The sequence below is a fragment of the Typopeltis vanoorti genome, chromosome 5, assembly GCF_054136105.1.
Source record: "Typopeltis vanoorti isolate ZY-2024b chromosome 5, IOZ_Tvanoo_1.0, whole genome shotgun sequence".
Lineage (NCBI taxonomy): Eukaryota > Metazoa > Arthropoda > Arachnida > Uropygi > Thelyphonidae > Typopeltis > Typopeltis vanoorti.
The window spans coordinates 60,275,998-60,293,756 of record NC_143553.1 but is presented as its reverse complement, the minus strand read 5'-3'; the positions used below and the strand labels follow the sequence as shown (position 1 = coordinate 60,293,756).

General features: G+C 35.5%; 1 protein-coding gene across 1 annotated transcript in view; it reads left to right on the top strand.

Moving 5' to 3' along the window:
• LOC150106459 (uncharacterized) overlaps nt 1-17,759 on the top strand; it is a 76,413-nt gene that overhangs the window by 22,216 nt on the left and 36,438 nt on the right. The window contains exons 3-4 of the mRNA XM_090392454.1: nt 4,959-5,084; nt 17,274-17,534. Of these exons, the coding sequence (XP_090248580.1) occupies nt 4,959-5,084; nt 17,274-17,534 (387 nt within the window). The remainder of the gene's footprint in view (nt 1-4,958; nt 5,085-17,273; nt 17,535-17,759) is intronic.

The window sequence follows — 17,759 nt, the reverse complement described above, 5'->3', positions numbered from 1 at the left end:
CTAATAAATTACTTTTTTCCAGTGTGATGTCTTTAATTTTGTTTATTAAGTGTTGTGTTTTTAATATAGGAGGTGGGAATGACCTATCAACTCCTTGAGTGTTGATGCTTGTTTTGTTTGAAATGAAGACCATCAGTTAGTAAGAGCCAAAGTAAGACTAAAACTCGGAACCTTCCAAGTCAGGCACATCCCACTAGACTGGATGTCAGAGTAATTCCTAGTGGGTTCACAGAAGAAATATCAACTCGGTTGAATGATATTTTGGAGACTGTGAGGAGAACTCATCCGGAATGCTTCGGGAAGGAGTCAAAGTTATAATACAGGATACTGCCAAGAAGTATCTCGGTCCAGTAAGAAGACTGAGATCCATAGATATCAGATTCAATGTGGGATCTAATCGAAAGAAGGAGATATCAAAAACAGAGACACAGGAACTGAAGAATATAACAAATTACATTGAGAATCAGAAGAGTCATCAGGTAGGACAAGTTTTATTCCAATAAATGTGAAGAGATATTCACATTTATTGGAATAATTCCAGATGAGGGAGCACAATTATAAACTGATTTCGTTTGGTTTGTGACCTAAAGCACAAGTTTAAGCCCAAATTGAATGTCATCAAAGACAGGAATGGAGCACTACTAACAGAACTGGAAATCAAAAACAGATGGAAAGAATACTGTGAGAAACTGTACAACAAAGGATAAAGTAAATCTGGAAGAGCTTTCTCACTAGGAAAATTTAGATTTGGAACCTCTCCCATTCAGGCATGAGGTTGGAAGAACACTTAAACAGCTTAATAGTAATAAGGCACAGGGTGCAGATGGAATCACAGTAGAGTTAATTAAGGCTACAAGGTATGGAGGGATAAGAGGGCTTCATAGATTTGATTACAAGGATATGGGAGGCAGGATCATCCTTAGAGACTGGAAAAGTTTTCATGCCACTACATAAAAAGGATTGCAAGAACTATAGAACTATTAGTTTAATATCTTATGCAAGCAAGATTTTATTATAGATCATTTTAAATAGGATTGAGGCAGAAACGCCTGAGGAGCAAGCAGGTTTTAGGAAAGGTAAGGGTATCAAAGATCATTTGCCTTAAACAGATCATAGAAAAGTATAAAGAATTTAGACTCCCTATGGTAATGTGTTGCATAGACTTTTCATAGATTCCTTTAAAGCTTTTAACTGTGGGAAGTAATGAAAAGAATGGGTTTTCCTCGACACTATGAAGCTGATAGCTTTCCAACCTGATTAACTTCAGGTTGGAAAGTTAGGCAAGGATGTCTACTTTCTCCTCACTTGTTTAGTATCTATGCTGTGGGCGTGTGTATAACTGGATGAGTTAGAGACAGAAATTAGGATAGGTGGTCAGTAATCCAATCAGTATTGATCAGTAATCTGAGGTATGCTGATAATACAGTACTCCTCTGTAATGACAAGGAAGAACTAAGACAAATTCTTGACGAAGTTAATGAGATCAGTGAAAATAGAGGACTTCAGTTCTCAGTCCTGTCAAGACAAAGATTATGGTTCTCAAAGGAAATGAGACAGGGTAGCACCTTAGAAACAAATATACCTTAATGGAGAAAGAATTAAGGAAGTCAAGTCTGAGTACCTGGGATCCATTATTAATGTAAAGAATTGCTATTCAAAAGACATCAGAAGATTAGAAATGGCTATAACAATAGCCAGAGACTTCCCTAAAATCTGGAAGGGTGGATCTATTTCCATGGGAACAAAGTTGAGGATTTTGGATGTAGCTGTTTTTCCAACAGTGACTTATGGATGTGACTTGGAACCTAAAGAAGTCTCATAGGAAAAGGATAGTTGCTTTTGAGATGTGGTGTTACAGCAGGCTTTGAGGATATCATACATATCATGTACTGAAAGGCAGACAAATGGATGAGTGCTAGAAAGGATCAGTAGAACTTTAAGGCTCCTTAAGGATATTGATTGAAGAAAGGGGAAATACTTTGGGCACATTGAAAGGATGGAATGAGGACTTCTCAAAACAGTAATAGAAGGTAAAGTTCCTGGAAAAAGAGGAAGGAGCGAGATGGATGACTGCTGTGTCTAGAGTGAGTGATCTTCAGAGAGTTGAAGCCTTCAGAAAAGCATATAACAGGGCCACATGGCAAGGACTGGTGTGGCACATCACTAAGCATCTGAATAACCAGACGGCATCTGTTGACGTCCAATGAACAGATGGGATGGGAGTAAGCTTACTACTTCTTTTCAGCCATTTTCTGTCCATTGCTAGATGAAGGCTGCCTCCAGTTCTTTCCACCTTTCTCTGTTCCAATTTTCCCTAACAAAATTTGACAATTCATCACTCCACCTTCTTTTATTTTGAAAGTTTATTTTTCACTTGGTTAGAATATAATAAATTTAGTTTAATCCTTTATCCAAGTGTGAGCAAACAAAGTTTGCACCTGAAAGCATCTTCAGGACTGGGGTAAGGTGGTGCAACACCAGGGTGACTCCTTGCAAAGGTGGAGCAAGCTACCAACACTCCTATCTCAGTATCTCCCATAATGCAAACCACATCTCCTTGCGGATATGTCTAATGTTATGCATTAAGGGAAGGGCCACTACCCAGACTAGTTTCGACCTTTATTGAGGTCTCTTCGGTGGGAGCCAGGCCCAAGTGGAGATACCAGGCAGAAGCATTAGCAAGGACTCTACCTATAGGAGTTGCCAAATGGTTTGCCACCTTTTTAATAAATTACTCTGGATTTAGAGAAAGATGTTGAAAGTTTATTTTTCACTTGGTTAGAATATAATAAATTTAGACCTTGCTACTAAATTTATTATATTCTAACCAAGTGAAAAATAAACTTTCAACATCTTTCTCTAAATCCAGAGTAATTTATTAAAAAGGTGGCAAACCATTTGGCAACTCCTATAGGTAGAGTCCTTGCTAATGCTTCTGCCTGGCATCTCCACTTGGGCCTGGCTCCCACCGAAGAGACCTCAATAAAGGTCGAAACTAGTCTGGGTAGTGGCCCTTCCCTTAATGCATAACATTAGACATATCCGCAAGGAGATGTGGTTTGCATTATGGGAGATACTGAGATAGGAGTGTTGGTAGCTTGCTCCACCTTTGCAAGGAGTCACCCTGGTGTTGCACCACCTTACCCCAGTCCTGAAGATGCTTTCAGGTGCAAACTTTGTTTGCTCACACTTGGATAAAGGATTAAACTAAATTTATTACCACCTTCTTTTAGGATGTCCTCGGCCTCATTTCCCTTATTTTGGAATCCAATTCATTAGTATGGTGGTCCATTGCGCATCTTCTCTGGATAGATGTCCAATCCATTTTAGTCACTTATGGTGAAAAATGATGTCATTGATATGAGTCTGGTTTTTTATCCCGGTGTTTTGCTTCTTATCTTTTTATGTGATGCCTAGCATCAACCTCTCCATTTTTCTTTGAGTTGTTTCTAGTTTATTTGCTAGTGCTTTTGTTAGAGACCAAGTTTCACAATGAATGTGATGACTGGAAGTATACACTGGTTAAATGTTTTTAAACAAAGTGGGACATCATTGTTTTGAAAAATGCTTTTCAATTTTCTGAATGCACTCCAGGCAAGTTGAACTCTCCTATTTATTTCCTTTTGGAGTCTTAAAGTTTAGATCAATGAAATGACCTAAGATGTATATGAAGAGACTCTTTCCAAGAAATTGTTTTCTATTATTATGTTTTTTACTGTTACAAAATGGTTAAACATGATTTTGTTTTTTTTTTCTATTTATTTTTAGACTGACTTTTTTGCTTTCATGATATAGGTCTTCTATTATTATATTAATGTCGTCTGGAGTGTTTGCAAAAATTATGATATCATCTGCATGTCTTAGGTGTGTCAAGTTTCTGTTATTAATTTTTATACCAAGGTTTGTCCAATTTATATTATTAAATATTTCTTGGACTGTTTAAAGATTTTGGGTGATAGTCTCCTTGTTAGACACCTTTTTCAATTGATATTTTATTGCTACTTGTGTGAAGTTGGATTGTTGCTGTTGCAGTGTGGTATATTTTCTGGTCTATATATTCTCCAGGAACTCTCTGATTCTGGAATGCTTTGATTATTGCATTAGTTTTGATGGAATCAAATGCTTTTTCGTAATCAATAAAGGCTAAACAGAGAGGCAATTGTTTTTCTTCTGCTTTTTCTATTAATCGTTTTACTTCATGAATATGATCAATTGTGTTAAAGCCTATACGAAATCCTGCTTGTTCTACTGGTTGATTTGAGTGTAGAAGAGGGGTTAACTGTTTGTTATTACTTTTGTGAGAATTTTGCACACATTACAAGGAATACTAATTGGTCTATAGTTCTTTACTTCTTTGTCTCCTTATTTTTAAATAACAGTATCAGAGTAGCATTTTACCAGTTTTCTGGTATCTTTTCCTCTTCTAGGCATAGATTTAATATGTTTGTGACATGGTGAATTATGTTGTTTCCTCCCCATTTAATTCTATGTGAATTAGGTCTTCACCAGGACATTTTTCATTTGTTTTAATGCTTGTATTATTTCATTTGAAGTGAATGGGGGGAGATGTGATGGAGAAGAATTATTTATATTTGATTTATCTATTGAAGGATCACTATAGAGTTCTTTATAAAATTCTTCTAGTCATCACTGTCTATCGCACATTAATTCTTTTTGATATTACAGGTTTCATTCCTAAAGAAATACTTTTCTTACTTTTATAGTACAGAATTCCTGCTCACAATATGTGTGTGTGTGTGTGTGTGTGTGTGTGTGTGTGTGCGCGCGCGTGCACACACACCTGGCCTTTAATATTGTATCTATATTTAAACATTGATCACATGCTACTCTATGTAAAGTATTCTCAGCTGCAAAATGAAATGTTAAAAGTCACAAAACCAGGATTTTGTTGTAAGTAGTGTATAAAGCAAGGGATTAACTGTATTATGTCATTCTAGTTACGAAAGAAAAAAGATTTGGATCTCAGAAGCGCTGGACTCCTAGATCCACTAAGTGAATCATCGCATCATAGTCAAGCAGCATTGGTAGAAGAGATAATACGCTTAAGACAATTTCTAAAAGATGTAAGTATTCGCTAATAAAAAAAAAAAAAAAAAAACTTGTTGCACAAAACATACTTACTACACGATAAATTGTGCAGTAAGTATACACCAATAAAATATTTTGTGCACTTATATGCTTAACACATCTTAATTTTTTTATGGTAAATAAACTGCTAACTTTTATTTAAATCAAATATTAATTCAAAATATTTTATTTAAAGATTTGATTAATTGCTTTAATGAAATGAATCAAGTTGTTGGACGTTATTAATATGATTTACAATTCTAGTAAAGCCAGATTTTTATAAAAATACATATGCCTATCTCTAGTCACACGTTATTTTTTCTATTGTTAGATCTAATGAGATGTGTGTTAATAATTTCATGGACACTAGCTCATGCATTTTGCATCACACATGAAGGCTTTATAATTATGGTAGCAGCAAAACAGAAATATATACTTCCACAATAGAATATACTTTTGAAACACAGGGTACCAGATTGTGAAATGCATTTTAGGAAAATTGCAGCAATTAAATCTTGAAGATAATAAATTATCAATACATTTTGAAAAATAATTCTAATGCTTGAAATAATTTTACACACACACACAAAAATCTATAATTGTGAGTTAGATAATTTGTTCTCTGTTGTGTTTCCAGTTGCTTGCATGTATTGTTATTATTTCTATGTTCACAGAGTGGTTAATCTTTTGGCCTTTTGTTTGAATTATTCACTGCAGTACTTGTACTGCAGTGAATAACTCTAAATGCAGTGAATAACTCTAAAATGAGCATTTTCCATGCTCATTTTAGAGTTTTATGTATTTGTGGTGACATTAATTTAGCAATGCTAATGCTTCAGAGTGCCAAGCATGAGCACTAGAATAAACCATTAATAAGGAGGGGGAAAGAGAGAGTTTCTTACTGGAGATTGCTGTCAGCCAGCTTGAACCATCTAGGTGAGACTCGCAGTTCACCTTCACTGCCCCAAATTTAGGAGAATTTAGGAAAATATACTCTTCATGATTCATTTTGTCACAAAGGTGGCACTTGTGCCTTTGTATGTTCTAACATTGCCTGCCAAATCTTGAATCCCGTGCTTTTGACTTCCTCTGACTGAAGGTTTTCTTGCCCCACTTAGTAACATTTATCTGCTACATTTACCAGTCTCTAAACTCTGAAAACTACAAAGACCTCTTCACCTTCCTCTCCATGAAACTCTACCATCTACAATCCAGCTACCCAAACAGCAAATTCATCATCCTAAGTGACTTGAATGTCCACACTCCAACTGGCTCCCCCTTCTCCAATATTACAGATCAAGCTAACTCTTCTTCTTCTGCAGCTTCTCCCACTTAAGTGGGGTCACTGTTGATAACGAGTCTCCTCCACACCTTCCTGTCTTGGGCTGTCACCACATCCAAGTTCTTCATCCTCAAGTCCTCTTCTACCAGCTCCCTCCATCTCTTCTTTGGCCGCTCGCACATCCGCCTTCCTTGCACATCCATCTGCATGACCCTTCTTCCCACATATTCGTCCTCCCTCCTCATCACATAACCAAACCATCTCAACCTTACCTCCTGTATTTTCGCTCCTAAGTTCGTAACTTTCACTGTTCCCCTCACATAGTCATTTCTCAGACGATCCTTTCTGGTCACACCACACGTCCACCTAGGCATTCTCATCTCTGCTACTTCCATCCTGCTGATGTTATTTTTCCTCAGGGCCATGGTTTCTATAGCATATGTAATAGCTGGCCTCGCTACTGTCCTATTGATTTTGCCTTTCAGATTGATCAGCACCCTCTTATCGCATAACACTCCAGCCATCTCCAACCTGCTTGTATCCTGCATCCCACTTCCTTCTCAGCTCCTCCATCTTCTTCCACTGTTGAACCTAAGTATCTAAAGTCTCACCTTCCTGATGACATTTCCTTCCAGCTCCAGATCTGTCTCCTGTCTACCACCCACTGTGCAACACATATTCTCTGTCTTACTTCTGCTCAGTCTCATACCTCTCTCTTCCAGTACATTTTTCCATCTTTCCAGTTTAATTCCTGCTTCTTCTCTTGAATCTGCACACAGCAAGATGTCATCTGCATACAACATTGTCCAAGGCGCATCTTCTCTCACCTCCTCTGTTACCACCTCCATCACAATATTAAACAGACACAGACTTAATGCTGACCCTTGATGCAAGCCAACTGTTACTTGAAAACTTTCTGTCTGTTCCAGACAGGTCCGAACACTTGTCTTCACATTTCTGTACATTTCCCGCACCACCCTGACATATTTCTCCGGCACCTTCTTCTCCCTCAGACACTCTATCGTATGCTTTTTCTAGATCAATAAATGCCAGATGTACCTTCCTTTGTTTCTCTCGATACTTTTCCATCATCTGCCGTAACCCAAAGATAGCATCTGTTGTTTATCTACTAGGCACGAAGCCAAATTGTTCCTTTGCAATCTCCACCCCCTTCCTCAATCTACCATCAAGAACCCTTTCTAGGAGTTTCATTGTGTGGGACATCAACTTTATTCCTCTGTAATTTTGTTCAACTGTGATGTGGAAATTTTTGCTACAAGCAACGACCTGATGCAAATCGTGCAGCTACCTACCCAAATTTCAGATAGTCCACTCCATTCTGCAAATACTCTTGTTTTTTTTGTTTTTAACTAGTTCTCCTTCTAGACACACTGTAGTAGTTACCGCTCATCTTGGCAACTCAGACTACAACTAGTGCACGTTTCCAGTCTCGCCTCTGATCACCCACCCACCCTTGTGTTCTCTGGCACTACAAAGTGGGATGATCTCCAGAACTACTACTTTTTTTTTCTCATGGCATGACTATTGCTTCTGCTCTTTTGACCCATGCATTTGCACTGAGCAGGTTGCAGACACCATCCTAAGTGGCATGAAGGCATTCATCCAACATTCCCATCCACTTTGCAAGTGCTGCTTCAATAGATTATGCAGTCAAAGGAAAAAAAAAACTGCTTACATCACCTACAAGAAACTTAAACAAACAAGACTTGAAGAATTCAGTCACCCTTCCTTATATCAATAATTTATTAAATTAACCAAATTTCTCTACAAGTATAACATAAAAGTGACTTTCTTGCCACTTGAATAAATATCGAAACCTCCACATCACCCAATGAAAAAACCGGAGGTTTATAATAATCATTGTTCCTGTGGCATGTGCTACGTAGGCCAGATGGGGAGATCATGAGAAATCTGCATGAGCGAACATCAAAAGGACGTACAAAAAAAGAGAGAACATAAGTCTGGCTTGGCATTAATGTAAAAGTACATCATGACCAGTAGAAGCTATGTGAAATTGGCATTTCACATAGCTTCTACTGGTCATGATGTACTTTGGGACAGAACAAACATGTCCTACATTGATAAAAATTGTTTCACAAGAAATTTCAAAGAGGCAGCAAATACGATTAAAATTTCTTCGCAATGCAACAGAAATCAGGGTTTGATTTTAAATCAAGTTTTGGTCAGCATTTATTAAAAATTTACCCAGTTCAGACCTCGGACAGAGTGAACGTAAACCACAGAACACTACATCAAACAGCATTGTTTCCAGCTAACATGCATTAACGGTTGTGTAGATTGCTATTCGGTTTTTTAACAAACTTTCTTGATGTTCATAATACCAACAAATGAGCCAATTTTTGTAATTTCTTGTAGTTTGTACTTTAAACTTTTAGATGTTAGTCTGATGACTAACGAAACTTGTTGGGTTTGTTTTTTAGTACTTGTTTAGTTTTAAAAAACAGTTTTTTTTAATAAACGTGGTTGCAAAACCGGAATAATTCGAATGAGCTACTTAACCACAGAAACCTCTGCATGATTAAAAAAAAAAAAAAAACTGCTTACTGCAGGCAGCTTGCATCAAGAACCTAAGCTTCATAATCAGCCTGTGTAGAATCACACAATAAATGTAAATGAACTATTGACAAATCAAACTTCATAAAAACCACTAGCAGAAAATTTGTCGTTTGTTCATATAGTAGCTGTGCCTTCTGGTCCCTTGCAAAAGCTGGACACAACTTTTGCTTACCTGTGCTCCCACCTTGCTCTTCAGATGCCACCACCATTACAGCACCCAAAGAAAAAAGCTGACCTCCAAGCATCGCCCTTTTCTTTTAACTTCTGCATAGATGACAAAGGCAAATCACCTCCTTCCATGCCAGCAACTGAGCACTATGACTCCTGTGACCTTTTGGCAGAAGGACATAAGAATATTAAACAACCTGAATGCTACAAAGTCATCTGGTCCCAATGGTATCTCTCCTGTTGTATTCAGATGTTTTGATCCAGAGCTAACACCTATCCTCTATCGTCTCTTCAATCCTCTGTGCTCAGCTGGCATCCCATCTCATGGAAACTAGCATATATCCAACCCATTCCAATAAAGGGAGACAAAAGTCTACTGACCAACTGCCATCACCTCAATCCTCGTCAGAATAATGGAGAAAGTTATCAGTGGTCAACTTCTTCGCTACCTAGGAGCTCATCAGTTAATTAGCAACCACCAGTATGGATTCTGCCAATCCAGATCCATGGCTGATATCACGTGCCATAAAAATGTTTGTAGAAATATGTGGTTTCCCTTGACATTTCCAAGGCTTTTGATCATGTTTGATATCAAGGCCTGCTTTACACACTCCCTTCCTTTGGGCTAACTGCATTCTCTGTAACTGGATAGCCAGCTTTCTCTCTGGTCATTCACTGCATATCATGGTGGATAGCACCCTCTCTTAGAGCATTAGCCATCAATGCAGGAATATATCGGGGGCTCCATTCTCTTGCCTGCCCCCTTATACATAAATGACCTACTCTCAATCACTATAAATCCTGTCCAAGGCTTTGCCAACAATAGTACTCTCCACTCATCCTACTCCTTTGACAAACCATGTAGTTCTCAAACATCCCTTACATCAATTCTGCTCCTGAAGAATCTTTAAACCAGGAATTAGAAATAATCAAAAATACAGCCATCCTAAATGGATATAATCCTAAAACAACTCAAAAAATCATCAGTAGTCACTTCTCCACACATCAAACCACTCAGGAAGAAGTCCATAGGATTCGCATACCTTACGTTAAAGGCATTTCAGAACGTCTTTCTAAAATTATGAAGAAATACAATTTTGCCACTACTTACAAACCCATCAACCAAATTTACAACTTGTTACCTTCTCCTAAGGACAAACTATCACCTTTGATGTTGCCTAGCGCTTATGAGATTCCATGCTCATGCAAATTATCTTACTTTCGACAGACAGGTAGGTCTGTTCAGAAATGCATTTCGGAACATCAAGACCACATTTGTCTTTTTAAACTGCAGAAATCTGGCCTCTCTCAGCACGGAATTAAAAATCCAAACCATAGGATCCATTTGGGAAAAGTCTAAACTTTTACATAGATCTTTATATAAACATGAACGTTTATACAAGGAGAGTTCTGAAGCCCTACTACACAGACCAAACTTAAACCGCAACGACGTTCTTACTATTCCATTAAGTATGGGAAATTGTCATACAAAATTGTGTTAAATAATTTTTATTATTTTTATTTTTTTTTACTACTGTAGCACGTTATGCACGTTTAATGAGATTCTATCGTAATCATGCACCCTATCTGTATGTTATTCCTATTAATGTTTAAAACTACTGTACTGATGATGTCCTAGGATGAAATATTTACAATTAAATAATTTTCACCTTGGTTAATACATGTGTTTCTTTTAATTTTAATTTAATCCTTCATAGTTGTTATCCAAAATGAATTCGGACACGTTTCTGAATGCTTTAATCTCAACGTACGATCGTTACTTATATTAATTAATTCTTCGGCTTCTATAAGACTTAACTCACGCATTGCTGATGTTGACTCTACAAATGGATTTCGAATCCAATAAATTGACTGAAATGTCTGGAAAATAATGGTCTGTTTTTTCTTCTAACAATGTTAAATGACTGTAAATAAGCTTTTGCAGATCAGTGTTCTTACATTTTCTGGAGGCAACTTTAAGGAACATTTCTACATTGTTGGTGCTTAATTTTATCTTTAGATGTCAAAATATTCTCATTTCTTCCTTGCATGTTGGAGGTCAGCTTGTTCAGATGATCGAATATGTCTGTTAAATAGGCTAGTTTGGAACACCAAAAATCATCTTGTAATAATTTATAGAATTCTGGTTTGTCTTCATTTTGGAAAAACATTAATATTTCTTCTTTAAGTTCAAAAAAACGATCCGATACGCGACCTTTTGAAAGCCATCTTACTTCAGTATGAAGAAGAAGATTCTTGTAATGAGATTGCATCTCTTCACATAGGCCTGCAAATATTCTAGATTTTAATGGTCTGGCTTTGATATAATTAACCATCTGAATGATTTCTTCTAATGCACTTTTTAATTCCAAGCCTATTGTCTTTGCCACGAATGATTCACGATGAATGAAGCAGTGAGTTGTTATAATGTTCTCATTTTCTTTTCTAGCAAAGGAAACAAACCCTTTTGTAATTGCAACCATAGAAGGTGCACCATCTGTACATATACCCACACAAGTTTTCCAAGATAGACCATTTGTATTAAAATGTGTTCATTATATCAAAAACGTCTTTTCCTGTCGTAGTTTTTTTGAATTCCTTGCAGCATAGAAATTCTTCGATAATTTTATCATCTTCAATGAATCGAGTAAAAACAAGTAAGTGTGCTTTACCACCGATATCAGTTGACTCATCTAACTGCAAACTGAAAAAATTTTGATTCGATTATTTTGGTTATAACTGACTTTTCAATATCGACTGACAGATCATTAATGTATCTACTCATAGTATCGTTTGATAATGGAATCTTCTTTATTTCTTCTTCTGCCTCAGTACCAAAAATTGTTCTCACAATTGCTGAACAGGCTGGACGAAGCAAGGTTTTGCCGATAGTATGAGGCTTCATTTCCTTCGCAATTATTTCAGCGACTAAATAACTTGCTTCTTGAACTCGGTCGGAAATTGTAAACTTTCTTACAAAACTTTTCCTTTGTTTTTCTTGTAATCTTATTAACTCTTTGAAATATTCAGCATTTTAATTCAACAAGTTATGTTTTGTGGAGAAATGTCGCAATAATTTGCTAGGAACCAAACCACAGAAAATACACCACACCACGTAAATCCCATTTTTAGATAGCTCTCTTGATAAATGAGTTTTTACATTCTTTTTCATTGTTCCCTTTTTAAATGAACTCATTCTTTCTGTTGTTTTCATTAGTGCTTTTTTTGTTACTGAACGTTAAAAATAGTCAAGTCTTCATTAATGCAAGTATCAGTTTTTGATGATTTATTAGTGTGAATTGGTTCGTTAGCTTTGCTAAAAGTAGACGTTTCTTGATCGTCAGAATCTTCACTTCTTTTTTTAAGGAAAAAATTATTCATGATTTTGAAGGGCATATGTAACTTTAATATTTTATTTTAAAATTTATTTCAAGTAAATAATTTTTTTTCCAGATGGAAAAAGGAAAAACATTTGTTTACGATGTCTCTCGTTATAGTGGGAATATATAGTGGGAATATATAACAATAAGAAAAACCTCTACTCACTGAATTTAACGACTTTAATATCGTACTTCGCTTATTTTCACGATGACAAAAGACTCATGATTTTTGTTTAGGGGAAATGATTATGTATAATACTTGTCACACTGAACAGAGAAATACTAAAACAGACAGCAGGACAACTAACCATTGATTAGTTCATTTTCCCCAGTATTTATGTGCCGTCACATATCTAGTTACTATGACATGCGGTGATCTAATGAAATCCCAGGATATAATATAAGAGTGATACAAAAAATTATAATTTTTATATACGCTTCGTCCATTAAAATCAAAATATATAATTTTTTGTTTTTGATTTAGTTATTTGTGACAATTGAATATTTTGCTTTTTTCAAATAAACGATTCAAAATTTCGTGGCATATTTGCGACACCCAGTTTGAGAACCACTGCTCTAGAGAATGGCAAGACTCAAGACTGAGTTTTAGGCATTGGTTATGAAATGTCTTGTAGTTTGGAATGTTTAAGAATTATATCAGTTTCCAAGAAGAATCTTCTCTCACTGATAGCATTTGGGATTAGTGAGAGAAGGTTTTTATACACAAGAGGAATATACAGAAGTTGTCCTAGTTGTTTTGGCTCTGAAGAAATTTGATGAAAGGAAGCTACCTGCCACAACACAGTAAATGACCAGAGAGAAACCTGGCATTCAGCTGTAGAGGGTGAAAAGTAGACTATCAGATAGTAGTTTGGTAAGTATTTTTATGCCAGACTTAATCAGTGTTCTGAGAATGAGAAAAGTTTTTTTTTTTTTTTTTTAATGGGCCAAATATAGACTTTCCTCTGTGCAGTGGAGTAGATGCCGGGTAAGCACAATTGAATTCTAAAGGGTGTTAATTCTGGAACACAAGTTTTGATCATAATTGTTTAGTGGAAATACAATCAAGACCAAAACTCAACTGAAAATATCTCAGCAATCCATAAACAACTCTTTGCTGTCTGTCAGAAGAACATTCCATTTAGTTAGCTGATTATCTCGACCCATTAATTCTGACTTAAATCTGTACAATCTGATATGCAATCTATGATAAGATTACTGCTGGTCTCTATAAAGATTCTACCTTTCATCTGACCAATTTTGTGCAAACCACTAATTTTTACAGAATCTTTAATTTGCTAGTGAAGAAATGTAAAATAGTATGTGGTTTGATGTTTCCATTAATGTTGGCATTGATGTAGTACCACTCTTATAAAGTGCACTTTTATCTTCTTTCCACTATTTATGGACTTTTTTTTTGGTTGCAAAGATTTTCATTTAAGAACCAAGGCACTGATAATGTCTCAATTCTTCAGCACTTATCATTAAAACATGGTGATATCTCATCCATCCGCCACTGCCATGTTGACATCATAAGCAAATACTTATTTCCAAATATAGGCATGCCCTGTTTAACACTGTAGATAAATTCCTAGAAACAGGAGCATCAACTGAATCAGCCATATGAATGAATTTAAGATGAAGGTATGTTCCTAACATCATAATTTATTACTTATGGCCAACATATACTGTATTAGAGATTTATTGGATTACTTAAACAGTTGTACAGGTAATAAATACAATTTAAGTTAACGTATTCACGAGTGCAAAGTGCAACCTGAACATGGTCAAGCACTGCTTTGTGATCATTACTTGCTGCCAGACAGCAAGTAATGATCTTGTTACCTTCCCTGATAGAGCTGGCTCATAGGCATATTAACAGCTTCTAATTGTTCATTTATGTGCTTAATATTTGTTTCATTTTCTCAAAGTTGCACCTAGAACATATTAGCTTTGTTATAGTCATTGCAGTGGTGGTGGACTTGGCAAAGGTTTCTGTCTTTTGAGCTTTCTTTAGAATTATTCTGATGATTGGTTAGCAACATCAATGTCCACTTGGCACTTATCCAAGCCGAGCTGCATTCTCCAAGTAAAAAAATTCACTCTCCTCTCACTTTTGTGCATAATCCCTTCTGTGTTAACCTAGTAGTAAATACCCTCACTAACTTAAATATGTCTGTTATTATCATCTCTTTTCTGTTTGCCCAGTAGACTCTGCAACTTACATTTTCTCACTCTTTACATAGTTACTCACCTCACCTTACCTTAGTTACTCATACCTGGATCCTCTTAAGTTTCATATCATAATGGAAACTAGGTGATCAAATTTGAACAGAGTAGTCCATGTTATTATTCGACAAACATCTTATTCGTACTTGTCAGCATGCTCTTATTTTAACAGAAGCCATCAACCCTAGATCATGAATTTCTTCCACTTCCTGTAACAGTTTCACCAGTATAGTATGTAGCTTTATATACCTTTACATCTCAATCACTGTAAAATATCAACAAATAAGTCAAACAGTGGGAGTCTAATTAGAACAATCTTTCAGTACACCACACCATTAATATTTCTTTTCTGGCATCCTGCCATTCAGAAAGCTGATGTCCAATTATTATATTTGTGTGATTGCATCCATATTCACCTGCAAAGAACAGATTGTTTACTCCATCATTCTCATGAGTCTTGATTTAATGGATGTCTTACATTAATGATATGATAACTGCTATCTGCCTCAAACTCCCACCATCCTGCAGGAAGAGGTGAATTTTTCTTTCTCTTCAATTCTTGATCTCTTTAGGGTACTCATTTCATTCAGTCCTACTTATCCTCTCCCTCTAGGTATGTTTTGCAAAATGTGTTAGCACTTATTAGATTAATCTTGTTCACATATATACACATACAAGTTATTCATGGATTCTATTTGGATTTTATTAAAATTTGTTATTTGAGGTTCCTTGCCAAGCTATCTTAATTTTTGCTTTTGTCCAACTGTTTGGAAGAACATAATATGACAAAATATGTTAATTATATATTACAAAACCTCCATTGGCTAGACTGAATTTAGTATTACACTAGAATACAACCACATGATCTAAGTTTGGTTTCAGCTGAACTGTTTTACTGACAATGATTTTGAGAACTGGGTTTTAACACCACACCGGCTGGATTGGAATTAAATGAAATTTGATAATTGTGATATCCATTTAAAATTGTTAAATGATTTCAAATTTGGTTTCAATCAGACCATTCATAAGTTCAAAATTAAGCACACTATATAGTACATAGTCAAAACAGTTTAAACAATTCTGTAACTTTTTTGATACTCATCAGATTTTTACAAAAGTATTCTCATCATTAAATAGTACTCTTTAAATAATGCCATTAATTTGTCAGAGATATGATAGTTCTCATGAAAAGAACAGAAATATCACTGAAAATTCAACTATGAACAGTTTACCAGCCTGTTTAGCTATGTAGATAATTACATACTCTCCAAATTTCAGTGACTAGTTAGTCAATGTTATATGGTAAACTGTGTGTGTGGAGTTTCAGTGAAGGTGTGTGTTTAAATTATGTTATAGCAATGCATAAAAACAAAAAAGTTTATTTGTAAACTTAAAGTACACTTGTACTGTTGGTTGGCTAAGAATTTTTAATGGGTGCCTTCACACAAACTCTGTTCACTGAGCATGCTCAGTGAACTTCTTACCATCAGACCACGGATCCAACATCATTCTTTCTGCAGAACTTGCATATAGGCTCACTGGCTACCTATGTCCTCCTCCTCCTCAGTTTGCCTTTATTATAGCGTGGTAGGAGACCTACAATTTTTATCTCCTCATTCTTCAGTCTTGCCTCTTCTAACAACTCCTTTACATCCTCCCTCATAAAATACTTCTTGCTTCTCAAATCATTTGTACCAACCAAGACAATTATTTCCTTCAACCTACATTTTTGCATCCAGATGATGTGGCTAATATTGTGAATTTTTGCACCATTTAATTCATTATGAGAAAACAGGTATTTCTGATTGTTTTAGGCATTTCAGAGCAATGACTGGAAAGATGCATGTATGTCCAACTAGAACAGCATGGTTCAAAAGAAAACTTGAAAAATGAGATCTTCATAAAAACAACCAAATCTATATTTTAAAAAAATCTTACGGAATTCAAGATTTGATCACACACATCCAGTCCTGACAATTTGCTAACTCATTTTACCTAGACTACCAAACTGCAAAAATGAAAAATTCAGGATCTTCCTACTTCCTTCCACATTAGATTTTGAAGCTTATATCAGCAGTTGCCCACTTAACGAACTAAGTCACATCAAAGCAGCATGTCTTAGTTCATTGACAATGGAAGACAAGCTTTAAAGTCCTCATTTCTTTTTATTGTCCAAATCAAAATTATTATAGTTGCAGCTTGAATTGTATATATTTTTTTTAAAGGACTGTATTGTCATAATATAATTGTAGATACAGAGTTAAATTGAATTTAGCTGTAGCTCTTGTTACAAAAGCCACATTACAATTTTAATTAAATGTATAAAAATATTAAAAGTGAATGAACCACTTAAAAAAAAAACTGTAATTAGTACCTACTTGTATATACTTTCAAAATTTGTATAATTTTCTTTTCCATACCTAGTTTTAACTAGAGACAAAAATGCATATAAATGTAGCTATAATGAAGTGCGGTTTTATGATTGATTTATAATGAAGTGTGGTTTTATGATTGATTTATTTTTATAGCTATCAGAAATTAATAAGCAGTGGCAAAGTTACCATCGCTGTAATCAGAAATATATTCAAGATTTATTAATAAAAAATCGTGAATTAGAAAGCAAACTTCAAGAAGGGATACAACTCCCTCCAAGATATATTCCACATTATTCTTCAAGCTGCATGTCAGCAGAAAAGAATTTAGAGGTACAGAAAACTATAGAGGAGCTGAAGGAAACAATTGGAAAGCTTAACCAGCAAAAAGAATGTCAGGACATATTGGAAATGCAGGTATGATTAAAATCTTGTGTAAATTTATTGTAGTTATCTAATAGACTTCAGGTAGTCTCTGACTTATATAGATATGACTTGCACTGATCTGGAGTTAGATGATGTCTACAAAGCTTCCAATGAAGTGTTATTAGGGATTATGGAAAACATAAGCAAACTTCACTGAAATTGCATGTTTTGGAGACACGATATTAGCAGTGTATTGTTCAACCAACAGAATAGTTT